Source organism: Dermacentor andersoni, chromosome 2 (assembly GCF_023375885.2).
Source record: "Dermacentor andersoni chromosome 2, qqDerAnde1_hic_scaffold, whole genome shotgun sequence".
NCBI lineage: Eukaryota > Metazoa > Arthropoda > Arachnida > Ixodida > Ixodidae > Dermacentor > Dermacentor andersoni.
This window is the reverse complement of record NC_092815.1, coordinates 42,625,879-42,639,371: the sequence shown is the minus strand read 5'-3', so window position 1 is coordinate 42,639,371 and position 13,493 is coordinate 42,625,879. Positions and strand designations below refer to the sequence as shown.

The 13,493-nt window shown below is 44.9% G+C and overlaps 1 protein-coding gene across 1 annotated transcript; it reads right to left on the bottom strand.

Annotated features, from left to right (window-relative positions):
* Positions 1-5,808: 5,808 nt before the first annotated feature.
* LOC126542389 (phospholipid scramblase 1-like) lies at positions 5,809-13,110 on the bottom strand. Its single transcript, XM_050189441.2, has 7 exons — positions 12,927-13,110; positions 11,217-11,324; positions 11,042-11,119; positions 9,617-9,756; positions 7,142-7,312; positions 6,389-6,544; positions 5,809-5,966 (listed from the first exon to the last, which is right to left on the bottom strand). The coding sequence occupies exons 1-7, from the start codon at positions 12,940-12,942 to the stop codon at positions 5,937-5,939; spliced, it is 699 nt and encodes a 232-aa protein (XP_050045398.2). The 5' UTR covers positions 12,943-13,110; the 3' UTR covers positions 5,809-5,936.
* Positions 13,111-13,493: the final 383 nt, after the last annotated feature.

Below are 13,493 nucleotides of genomic sequence, written 5' to 3'. Positions count from 1 at the left end.
TAAATTTTTCTTTCGTGGCCCTGCGTTTAGCTTTCCGATTTCCAGAGAACTAATTTCGTTACCCTTTTTCAAGTCGAAGCGCAAGACTAGTTGTTGTACTGTACCTATCACTACTGCTGCTGCTGCTTGTCTTGTGAGATTCGACCTCGTAAAAAACGCGAAAGCAAGGTAAGAAATAAAGGTATGTTAACATCTCGAAAGCGATTTACTTTCCTTTGTTCGAGAGGAAAATAGGCGACTTCCCTGAGTGCTGCGTCATTTACCACGTGAGTAGTGTAACGTCGACTCAAGGAATTTATGAGGCGATTTCTGCCGTAGGAATTGTGAGCTAGTGCAACGTTCACGTATGGGACGTAAGGCTTTTGAACAGCCTTTCCCATGAATCATTGTCGGGTCGGACCTAGTTCAAACATATCGTTAGCGCTATTACTGCTACGCTGTATGTAGCTGTCACATGGCCATGTCATATAACTTCGACTGTGCGTCACGCTTTAACCAACTGTCCATCGTATCCTTTATTTAGTTTGAACCTCTGAAAGCTTTTTCGATAGCAAGCTCAAAGAAACGATCACAACAGACTCTGTCGGCAACTAGCGCGCATATATAGGTAGCTCGATGATGCAACTGTGGAGCCTTGCAGTTAGTGGCACATATGTCACCGAAGCACTTCTGTCCAATTAAGCATTAATGTCAATCTAAGCATTAATGTCCAATTGAACGCCGCTCGCAGAATAGCGAATGCGTTGAGACGCTTGGCGCGTTTCGATTTGGTCTTGACGAGGCGCAGTTATAACGCAGGCGTGAGCTTGTGCGGACAAGCAACACGCGGATAGCACAGTCTTCCGAGAGCGAGGATGACGTGGAGTCGCGGCGATGCCCTCTCCACTCGCGCAACATCTGGCGCGCTAACGTCGCAGCAGCTGTTCCTTCTCGCCCGATCTGGTCCGTCAAGGCGTGCTCGTGACGTGGCGTCGCAGCTAATGTAACTTTAGGTGTCGTTTCACTGCTACGGACTACAGACGCCAGCCTTTTTCGCTTAGCGGATCATTTGACGCTTTCGCATCAGTAATGTGAGAATCAGTACATTATAATTAGGACAGATAGACTAGACATATTCATTTTACAAAATTGAAGCCTATGGTTTTTCACAGATGCTTCGAAGTGGAAGAATGCTCCAAGAGGACGAAGTAAAAGAAAGGCTAAAAAATTTTGTTTGTACTGGTTGCAAATATTCCAATTACAGAAGGATCGCGATAAGAGAAGCAATAAGGGACCAAAGAATATTCGTTCAGCTAGAAAGATCTGCAGGGTTGCAGAGCTATATGTCATACGTCCTCCTAATACTGTTGTCAGAAATGTTGAGTATTAGGAAGTGAATGCGGCTGCTAGTTAAAAAAGAAGAGCAGAAATAGACAAGCTGCTTAGCGCATAAAACTCTATTCCGGAAGCATTACAGTCGCCGATCGAAAATTCAGGCTCGGCAGGTGTCACCTAAAAGTCAAAATAAACGGAAATCCATGATAATGGATTTGTCATAAATTAAGTGACCCAATTATTCTTCAAGTGACAATAAGGACAATGAAAAAAGAAAAAGAAAAGAAGGTTGCAAACGAGTTGCTACACGCACATATTCTTGCATGGGACCTGATCAGTTTATACTTCGACCACCGTCGTACTGCAACTACAGATAGGTGAACGTACGGTTAATTCATGCAGCAAATTTCCATCCTCTGTCAACTTGAACAGAAGCCACCCACCACCAGCCATATAATAGCGGGTTTCTTCGCAACAGTCATATTACTGCACTTCCCTCGCTTCACTGCAGCCAGTGTTGGCGCAAACATCGAGGGTAGAATTGGCGCTGTTTGAAGCTGCTTGATTCTGAGCGACAAAATTCGTAACAGCCGCAAAAGAAGTCGTCCACGACTGCTTCACTATTGAACACGTAAAGGAATAAGATGGACGCTCGGCACATGTTCAGCAAGCTTTACTTTCTTCACAAGTATGCGTTGCAAAAAAAATCAGATTCTGCTTTTCTTCGAAAAAAAAAGTGATTTATAGGTTGAATCTGTAGTTCCGTGTATATGGAGATGCGAAGATTTAGATTCCTACAAACGAAAGGTTTTTATCTTGTTCAAATTCAAAACCAACCAACTGAGAGCCTGCTGGTCCGTTAAATCAGCACTTCCGTTCAATCGATTTCCGTTTATCGAGAGCCTACTGCATTATCATATGTATTTCATAACTGCTATTAATGAGGGCAGTCGTGCCCATTTTCCGGCGTTTTGTACCCGTCGCAAGATTACAAACACCACTGCCAGCGCTTCGAAGGGGTAGCTTCTCCTATAGCAGGCTAATATTGAGGACAGAGCACGCTTTACAGGAAAATATCGCGACTTGGCTTCTTTTTAATGTCATATTAATATTTCTCATCCTTCATTCAACAGTTGTCCTGCAGTACCACTTGCATCTTTAAAACTACTTCGCCCATAACCATTCTTAGTGCAACTTATACACGATACCACGTCGTGTCATATTTGCAGTCACCGTGGTACACCGGCACTGTGTCTGTGTCGCTAGAGGAGTATCCACTCACAATAAAAAATTGCAACGCGAAACCACTCATGGCGGATCGCAGCACTCGAGAACACCATAACAAGAGCCCCCATACGCCTTCCTCCTTTCACTCGCCCTCCTATTTTACACCCATCTCATTAACGTACGCCAACGCCGAGAGCACGGGATCAGTTCACTAGACCACCTGCAAAAACGCCTGCTTAACTGTCACGTTGCCCTTCATTTCATATCTTCACTTACCTTCATCATTCACTCCATTCGCTTACGCTGTGCACCAACATGCACACCGAAGGTACATGGACATCTCTTTATTATTCACAGCTCGTTCCGGTAAAGTTAGAAGGCTGTCTGGCTCACGGTTCTTCATTGCAATAGCTGTAAATATCAGGCTGCACTGGTGCAGTGAGAACGACCATACTGCGTTCTATAGTAAGGTCGAGATATAGGCAAGTTGGTACGGTTCCGTGATAAAGTGAGGCGTAGCGCGTAACAGCAAGAGCAAAGAAGTACAATGGGCTACACAAGCACTTTCCGTTTCATACATAGCGTGCAGCACTGTGGAAGCTACGCAAGAAGTTTGGTGATCAAAATGTATCACTTTGCACCTTTCGTGGTCAAGTCTCGTGGTCACACCTGCGCACCCGAGCCGCGCAGGCTCACGCGCGAGCTTGCGCGTGAACCTGCCGCGACCTGGCTGCTAATGAGAAACCTGAACACAAAAACAACGAAATGCAAAATGATCTAAAACAACGTATTAACAGCCGTATAACACAGTTTGCTCGTTTTTAAGGATTGAAACTTTTGTTTTTCATATATTACTGGGACTAAATAAAGAGCAGTCTCACATAATTACTGGGAGGGGAGAGGGTGAATAGCGGTGCATCCATCCTTTAGAGATGGAGACATTAATGTAATTTACAATCTATATTAGTTCGTAGATAAGTGTTAATGTTTTTAGAATGCTCATTATGAAAGACGACAAATACCTAGTGATCTAAGCTGGCATCAAGGAGCTTCACTGATGATCACATGCCTAGTGTTACATACCCAGTGGCCCAAGTTGGTCCAACGGCTGGTTTTGAACCCGGTTTCCTCAGCACTGCAGCCCTGTGTTCTACTCAATTAAAGATGGACTACCTAGTCACTCAAGTTGGCGGGAAAGAGGTTAGGCGCGGACATAGATACATATATATATACATACCGTAAAGTGGGTGAAATTCTCATAGAATCCCAACAGCATTAAAAACTCCAAGCTATCTTTTGTTGCAAACGCAGCTATACTGCAAAAAGTCTCGCTAACATACTAACATATCGCTAAGTGTTAAGCGAAATATAGGGTCCCATCCCTTCTTGAGAGTTCTCGTGGCTCTTTCGCAGTGATATCGCAGATATTTTACAAACATATAGTAGATATCTTGCATAATATCACCGAAACCTTACAGCCTGAAGACTAATGCAATGACCGCGAGAAACGTCATCGCATTTAAAGCCCTGATGTCGCGTGGAACGGCTGCAAGACAAACCTAAAGCTTCTAATGGTGTGCTCATAAACGGCTAGACAGCCTTGCGTGAGGCTAACTTTAACAGTACCGCCTAACTGATGGGTGGCACATTGAGTACTGCAGCATTTTGCTTTTCACGGAAAAAATTCTTGTTTCTGCGAAAACGCATCACGTCAATAGTGCATGGTCACGGGAGAGCAACTCATCAATGGTTGCAAAGATGACGTTGGACTCGTGCTTGAGACTGTAGGATAAAGCGTTCGCCAACTCGCACAATCGGCTAGACATTTTAACTGCCGTTGTCCAGCAATCCTCTGTCGGCAAGTCCAGAATCAATTACTTGTGCTGGGAACACTCCAAATAATCAAAGGTGGTTACATCCTCTAGGTTCGCGGCGGTTCTTTTGCTTGGCGCTGTGGTCAAATTTCTCGTTTGTGGCGTGGAATCGAGGTGTTTCGTCGAAGCCGACGTGGTCCTTGCTGCCCATTGCCTTATTTTGAGCGGTCTCAAGGATTTCAGCGACGAAACCACGGAAATCATTGCGCTGCGCGTGCGAACGTGTGGCACGCCTAGCGAGCCGCATCAGCCTTTTCTGAAGAAAAAGAGCCTTTCAAGCAAGCCAGAGGTTAAAAAGGGAAGTGTTTGTGCGTAGCGGGCATCTGGAAGGTGCAAGCACTCGTTCACAGCGTTGCTTCACTGCTACACGTACGGTACTTGACTGTTTGCGACCTTCATAGGCAACTCCGCAGTGTGACTCGTATCACATAAAATAAAATGATAGTAAGGTTCTACTTGCTGAGAATAAAGAGCAAAGTGTTTCGAACAAACCACCATACCGTCAGTCACCTTTTTCCCAATGCGCAAGTTTCTTATCCCCGTCGCTGTCCGTTGCGCGTCGTCTACTACTTTCGGGGAACGATGAAATGATGAATTTGTCTTTCCACCGCGATGACACGCCGTAGTGGTACACAGCAAAATTATTTCGGCATACTTTGTTTTATTTTTTGGTCTTGTGCGCGGCGGCATCACGACGATTAAATAACTACGAGGCAACGTTGCAGTGCACGCTGTAATGTGAGAACCCGAGGCTGAACCTAGATCGGCTGGTTGTCGGCGCGGCCGCTAGGGGGCGAACATTTAGTTGGAGTCGCGAATAGATAGCTACGCACACACACGCGCATATTCATTTGCTTTATTCTCATTACGTGCCGTCGCAGTTATCGCAGTTTTTGCATGGTGTTTCGAGTACAAGAAATTTTAACGATAACGAATTTTAACTCTAAAGAATGGGTGAGGCTCGCTGAGCTCGCATACGCGTCTTCTGAAATACTACATATTTTTATTACGAATGTCGTGGTAATGCTTTCAGCAGCCTGAACGCTCGCACAGAGCGGAAATGATCATACTCGCTTATTTGCCCTGTCTGGGACACTCCGCCCAAACTGATTGTGGCATTCTTGAATATCTTGCTGACGGTAATAAATACACAAAACGTAATGTTAGCAATGCCAAGGTTGGCGTAGAATGTTCGCTGTGAGCACAAACAGAAATGTAAGACAGACATCGCAGCGCGCCAAGTATCCTTTGCAGAGAGTAACGATGATATTTGTGCGTGTAATTCGCAGTGCTTTAATGACGCCACCTACTGGAAACATTTACTGTCTCAGGGGACTAAGCAGGATATTACGATAAATGAGCGGAGGCGAAGTTTTTGAAAAGACAAATCACACAGATGTCGAAAAGTCTATTCATTTCTCTCGGCCTAAGTCGGAAATCAATAAAATAACGTGCTGAGTCGTGAATTCGGCGTCCGACACGAAGGGCGAATGCTCCAACTCGAGAACCTTCCTTTCCCCGCTAACATGTCGTCTCGAAGAACATGAAGTCCTGAAACAAATTATACATCATAAGTTGTAATATTTGTATTCTACGAGTGAACGAAACGTCAAGCAACAAAAAGGCGTATAATGGACATTATACGAGAAAATCAAGATTGGAAATTCGAAATTATATTTCGCTGAAAGCATGCCAAGTCCAATGCAAATCACTATTAATGCACGACACAGGGCTCTTACTCTTTAGCTCAGGTCTGGGCGATGCAGAATTGTAAGAGATGACCGGAACATTGGTGGTGCAAAAAATAATGATAATAATAATAAAATATAAGGAACAGAAAACATGAAATGAAGCGAACTTTTTATTACGAGATCCAACCCGGAAACACAAAAATCCTCTCATTCACCACCCATCTCCGAATCGCATCCCACCCTACCGTCCACCTCACTTATTCTTATCACGTTTATACATACTATGAGCATGGTGCATGCCAGTAGCGCTGCCTTCACGTGCACGTCCAAGTCGAGAGGAAAGGTGAGGTTGAAGCGGTCCGCATCTAAGTAGAAATTTCTCGATAATCCCGTCTCTCTCGTGATCATGCCGATCAGGATGCCACCTAGCGTCCGCACCTGGTTAGAGAAAGACAAATCGCGTTTGCATCTTAAACAATGCTACACTATCCTCAGTAGAAATACTGCCCATATCATGCCGAGCGGTGTGCAATACTTCTGCACGCGTGCGCCTTCTAAAGAATGCTGCGGCGCAGCCTGTTTCTTTCCGGGTACTCGCACGAACTCGAAGACATTTCGTCCGCCATTCGGAGCCAGCACTTCGCTGCGAAAAGGTTGTGGGCTTCGCGCAGTGTTTATCACATGTGACTAACGGTTAGCAGTATGTCATGCTAGATAAGCGCGAACAATGTAGGGTGTCGTATGGACACGCATGCGCAATAACTGTCAAGAATTTTCGGGGCGACATTAGCGGCTGTAGTCTGCCTGAAAAAAAAAAAAAGATCTCGAGTACGAGTGAGGAGCCACAAAGGAAGCCTTAGAGGCCAAGGCGCGCCAAGACGACCCCATAAGGAAGTAACCCTGCATCCAAATAGCGTTTTCTCTCCTCTGATGTTTTCGCAAAGTTTCGTAGCCACATTAACGCCTTACAGCTGATAAAACGACCCCGCTGTTGATTGCGCCATGCACTACGCTTGCCACAAGCAGAGTGCTTGCCTCGAACTTGGCATCCAAGCAGTAGAAGAACGTCTGTGTGCAGAACGGGCCTGAGACGGAGATCATGGGATTGCACTGGCGATCGTAGACCGTGTACGAGGGGAAAAAGGGCGACCAGTCCTGGTAGAGGTACGCTATGGTGACCGTGGGCGGTGCCTGCACCTCGATGTACTGCGAAGCACCACGAGAACAGCGAGTCACTTTCTTTTTGCAATTCATTTTTATTGCACGGCATTTTATATACAAGTACGTCCACGACACACTTGCTGAGTCACATTAAAAGAACTGCTTCTCGGCCTTGTTGGCATTTGCTGAAAGACATATTTGCCACTTAAACGACACACACAAGACGGAAGAGACACTGACAACACAAAGGAAGCACATGCTGGCTGTCTGTGGCGTCATCAATGTGCGTTTCCTTTTTGACGACAAACGTGTCTAACTTGTTTCAGTTCAGTATTTCTCCCGGATTGTTTCGCTCACGTGCCACGTATAGCACTTCTCGCACTAAACGAGAATGCATTTGAGTGTGTACGGAGCAATCTACAATGTTACAGAGGGCCCAGCAAAACTAGAACCACGATTCCCTTATGAGCACGCCAGGCGTCAGGAGACGACGCCAGAGGCGCAGAGATGCCTTAAGGGCGGCGTTTCCTGGCGTCTTCTAATGCGTCTGTCGTTTTTCAGCTTAAGCAGCAACAATGATATTGCAAACTATGACATACCAAGCTGAAAAGCTGAATTTGTAACTTCATAAAAGAATTTGAGATTCTGCAGCAGCTCGAAAGGAAGAGGATCGGATGAGAAAGATAGCTGCGAGAAAACACAAGTCATAAGATGGCGGGGCAGCTAGTAAATAAGCCGAATCAGAGGCTCACACGTATTGCTCCCTGTAACTGGGTTAAGGGAATCAAGGAGTTACTGGAATGTGCTTTTCAGCATTTTTGTTGTTATAGTTTGTTTGTTGTTGTTGTTGTTTTGATAGAAGCTTTCTTTCTTCAACTATTCTTCCCAGTTTCCCAGGTTCAAATGCAGTCATTCTTTTGCGGAGTAAATTGGGAAATTCCAGCGACAATGAATTAGTAATTAGGCTCATTCCGGAGATAGCGTAGTCAAAACTGACCCCCTTACATGATATACGCTCTCACAAGGGTTTTAATGTGGCTTGATCAAAAGCCGGGCCGATCCTTCAGGTAGTGTATCCCTGATCATTGTGGTAATGCTACCGCATTACAGACCCTCAAATATAGATTGAGAGCCTATAGTGTCTTTGTTTCCTCCTCCGGGTTTTGCGTCAACGTCTCACCGAGTAGGCGCGGCGAGTGGAAAAAAATTTTAGGCGGGGGGCTGGCTCTCCCACACAGCTGGGGCCCGGGAATAGAGAACACGAAGAAAATTTACATGGCAAAGGACATTTGCACAGGACTAAGACGATCTCGCCCGATAGATTCAACGTGAGGTCTCCCCGTTCACGCGTGTTGTATAGGCTGTGTGGTGGAATTGATTGATTCATCACGCTTTCGCCGGAGTTATTGAACCGTCCAACGTGCATCGCTGTGTCCCACTTTTTTTTTTGTGCATACAATTCTGCTCACAATGCTTCCCCTACAGCACTCGCAAAACGTCGGACTAGCCTCCAAGTCATTGCTGCATCCACGTCGCATGCCACGAGGGCAATTGAACGTGTGTTGAAGGTGTCGAAATAAAATACAATTGCACACATCGCGTGCGTCCCTTTGCTGACCATTCAATTAAAACGTTTTGAGAAAGTTTCACTGAGCGTAGATTTCAACAAGTGCACTAAATCTGCTGCAGTTTTTTTTTATTTATTTATTTAATTTTTTTTCAAGGTTGCACCTTAGCCATAAGCGATTTTTGAAAGCATGAAATCCGCGCAATCTCCTCGGGTTATGCGCCTCAACTCTAAGTGAAGCCTCCCGTAAAACGTTACGGCCTAAAAACCTTATAACTCGTCCAATGTTTTCGTGCGCTAGCCATTCCAAGAACATTTGTTCAATTTTATTGTTATCCAGCAAAAACTTTCTTACAGTTCACCTCACGGTGTCTACAGCACGTCATAAGCTTCTCTGTCTCTTTAAGCTTAGGTTTACTACGCAGCCACTTTCTATACACAGCTGAGGTTCATTTGCCGCATCCGATCATTTTTGCACAGTATTTCCAAGAACACAGCCTTGTAACCATGGTCAGCGCGACATCGTGTGCTGTTGGTATGCTGAACTGTGCACGAGCTTCTTGAAAGCGTTCGAATAAACTTAACTGAATTTGTTCACTGCACGCAGCATGTATGCATTACAACAGTCTACCGCCACATTCATTGCCTGTCATTGCGTCTCTAAGCTTCTGCTTAAACTATAGGCCGAGTTTCGTTGGCCTATTCTAACAGAATACACGAGGGAATCGGCGTCAGACGCTCCTGGTCCCCAGCGTATAGATCACTCTGCGCAGATTACTCGCCTGTAGGCAGCAGAAGCAGCAGCAGAAGTCGCTCCTCAGCGGTCGAACGAAACGCATGACCTCAACGTTGCGGTAGTCCATCACTCTCATCTCAAAGCAGCGCCGCGTGCAACACAACCATCGCTTGCAGCAACCGCTGTCTGTAATTAAAACAAGTTAAAACCAGGTTGCGACGTGATTTGTGACGCTCAGGCTTTGCGGAAGCAATATAATATAAAGTAACAGGGTATAGTCCCCGTAGCGTTACGTGGAGTGTTGAATAGCTGGTTTGATCTGTGCTAAATCAAAAGGAAACAAACCTGATCGTCCAACTGCATTGTAATGGTTCGTACTTTTCGAAAACGATCATGATTTTGAATGAACCCAAGGGCCGGCATTTATTTGCGAACCAGGTGGTTCTGTGGCGACTCTATACTGTTCGCGTTGAAAGACGTAATGCTGAAGTCGACTTCATCAACTCAAGGAAAACCAACGTGCGCCGGTTCATTCTGGCATTCGCAGAAAAAAAAACGACCAGCAGTGCAATAATTCGTGAAGCTCTCAGTATTTTTCTTTGACGCTGCTTCTATTTTCATAACAGAGCGCTCGTGTGTCCCCCTTCACTGTGTCCTTGTCAATTGTGCGCGCTAAATATTATGCTATGAGAGTTTTCAACTTTCTTTTCTCATAACATTTTCATTTCACTCGCCTTCGAACCATCTTAATCACCAACGCCAACAAAGCACTGAACGTTTCTAAGCAGTTCAAATAAAATAATGATTATCACGATTGTTATGTTCATTATTATGAGATACAACCCATTTTTCAAAATATATAAAATGCACGTCGTTTTGTAACACCATAGTGAAGATGCGGATCAAGAAAACCTTTCGTGAATGTTATATATATACTTTTTTTCATTATTTCTAAACGAACATAATTCCTCAAATATTATCCTTTAAAATGTTCTCAACCGTATTGGTATTATTTCAATGCTTTTTCGTGAATTGGTAAATGTCAGAGCCGGAGGAAAACCACGCATTTCATCTAACTTATTTATTTATTTATTTATTTATTTATTTATTTATTTATTTATTTATTTATTTATTTTACATTCCTGAGCTTACTTTCTTTTTGCTTTACTTTTACTGGGTTCCGCTACATCAAACTTCTCGATATACCGAATTTGGTTTCGAGGTGTGGTCGGTCTTTGTCCGCAGGTGAAGGTGCCGAACACATGGATTTTAAACCTCTATCTTCCTTCAGCCAGAATATAAGCAAACGTTTTTTTTTTTTAAATCTGTAGTTAGATCTGGCGTTGCCTTCAAACACTTTTTAAGCTCGGTTCAGGCTGATTTGACACAAATAAACAATAATAATAATGCCACTCCTGCAAAAATTATTACTTTGCCTTATATAAGAATGCAGCGATGTTTTTTTGCTCACCTTCGGTAAACAGGTACACGAATTGTCCCAGCACATTCTTAGCAACGTACTTGTTGCATTTCTCGTAGCCGGTGAAATCTAGATAAATAGGAGACATCGCAGCGAATAAAGGGGTTATGTGTTTCCGTACGACGAAGCGAAACAGTCAGAATAGAAGGTTAAAAATTTTACTAACTTTGGAAGACGTCGCTTTGTTGTTGAATTACTAGCTGGTCGACGGTTGTTAAGTATTCAAGACCAGGTGGACATATTGAAGGAGCCGAGGGAGTTAGGGGTTGTTCAGCTGGAAAAACATATGTGAACGTGGGTTTAGTTTTGGAGCTACAGCATTGCTCGAAGTCTCTCCGTGCCACAGGTCTGCTCGATGAATGAGCCGTGTCGTATACGAGGTCTGTCCCAAAAGTTCAAGCCGCGAGCCATCAAAAAAAAAAAAGTGGGAGAAGGTGAAGCGGCGCCACTGTCTCTCTCACTTCACTCGAGGTTGACCTCGAGTACGAACCGGACTGCTGTATGACAAGGCATAAATTTATGCCTGCACTTTTCGTGCAACCCATTTTAAGTCTTTGTCGAAATGAAGATCGACGAACAGGGACGGAACAACGGTTGACTATCATATTTCTTGTGAAAATTAGCGAGAATGGTGCAGAAATCAATCAAATATTGCAAATAACGTATCAGAAGAATTACTAAAGAAAAGAACAGCGTTCAAGTGGGTCCAGCGTTTTCGGGAAGGCCGTGAAGACCACAAAAGGGATGCAAGGTCGGAACGCCCTTCCAACATGATGAAAACATTGATCGTGCTCCGTGATCGTCGAATGACTCTTAGAATGATAGGGGAAGCGCATGGTTAGAGAAAGTCTCCGTTCCCCAGATTTCGACGGAAAATCTTGGAAATGCAAGAGGTTCGCGCCAAGATGCTGCCGAAACTGCTGACTCCCGAGCAAATGTGGCGACGAAAAGAATGTTGCATTGATTGTAAAACTTCAAATACAGTGATGAATTCTCGCATAGGGTCGTCAAACTTGAATTTACGAACACTACATCGATCTGAAGTCGCAGAGCAAGGAGTGGGAAAAGAAAAATAAGTCAAGGCGAAGAAAGCGAAGAAGAACACAGCAAAAAAAGAAACAGTGATGTCGATCGTGTTTTTTTACTGTCATGAAATTATGTACCACGAATTCGGAGCTGAAGGCAAAACTGTCAGTGCAGCTGTCTACATGGAGGTGCTGAAGCGTCTGAAAGATTGTATGTGCTGCGTGGGACCACATTTGTCGAAATAGCGGCGCTGGATTCGTCAAAACGATAATACCTGTGCACGCTGCATTGATAGTGCGTGAGTTTTGGCACGCAACTCCATCACCGTACTGGAACACTTTCCCTACTCTCCAGATTTAGCCCCCCGTGACGTTTTTGTATGAGCTCCAGGGGCGGCATTTCGGAGATGTCACGACAATTAAAAAGAAGAAAAAAACGACATCGCTGCTGGAGCGCTTAACAGAAGCACTTCCGAGGCTGCTTACAGTAACACACACAGAGGTGGGGGGTCCAGTGCATTGCGTCCAGTAGGGCGTACTTTGATATATCTGAAAGTTTGTGAAATGAATTTCTTTAACATCAAGCACGAATTTCTGGGACAGCCCTCGTATGTCGGATGCGAAGTCGTCCGGATTCAGTGCGTTTATCTGCAAGCCTGCTCAATTCCGCGAACTCTTGGTAGAGATTCTGGCCAGGATTACAGCGCGGTTATTGTAGTCTACAGTGGACGCACTCACGCCGAGCGACGTTACGTATCAAATGTGTCGGTAATGCGTTCCACGTGGTTAGAGAGCTATGCAGGACAAACACAACTGTCCTTGATCCAACGAATGTTATCTCGCATACTCACTGATGACTACCGACATGGTGGCGTCAAGACTGTCGGCTTGGCCTTGCCGCTCCCAGTTTCTCTGGCGTGGTTCGGTATCCTCTCAACCAACTCAGGTCCGGCGGCCAGTGCAAAATCATGCTCTTGCTTGCGACCAACGGCACCTTGTCGTCTTCGTCGTCTCAAGGCACAGCCGTGTCCTAATTGGTCGGTCACGCGCTTTCCTAGCTGACGATGATGATAAGTACTTTATCGAATAATTTTGAACCATGGTCGCTCGGCGACTCCCTCACAGGTCAGGCCCTCGACGGCGGCGTTCTTCAGTGCAGCATTTACAGTCGGCTACAAAAGTTTACAGAACAGGGCATCTGCGAGAAAGCTGAATTCCCGCGAAGCGTGTGAATCGAGCTTCGAAGATTATCGAATAGGGTAGCATAAAATTCAAAGTTTCAATGCGTAACAGCCTTTGCGACTTATACAGCGACACGGTAAATTAGAAGCGCCATGACTTGACACAACAGAAATTTGCATTTGCCCCGAAATCAGTGTCCCGTAAACATTTGTGGCCGACTGCACCTTTGTCGCCGT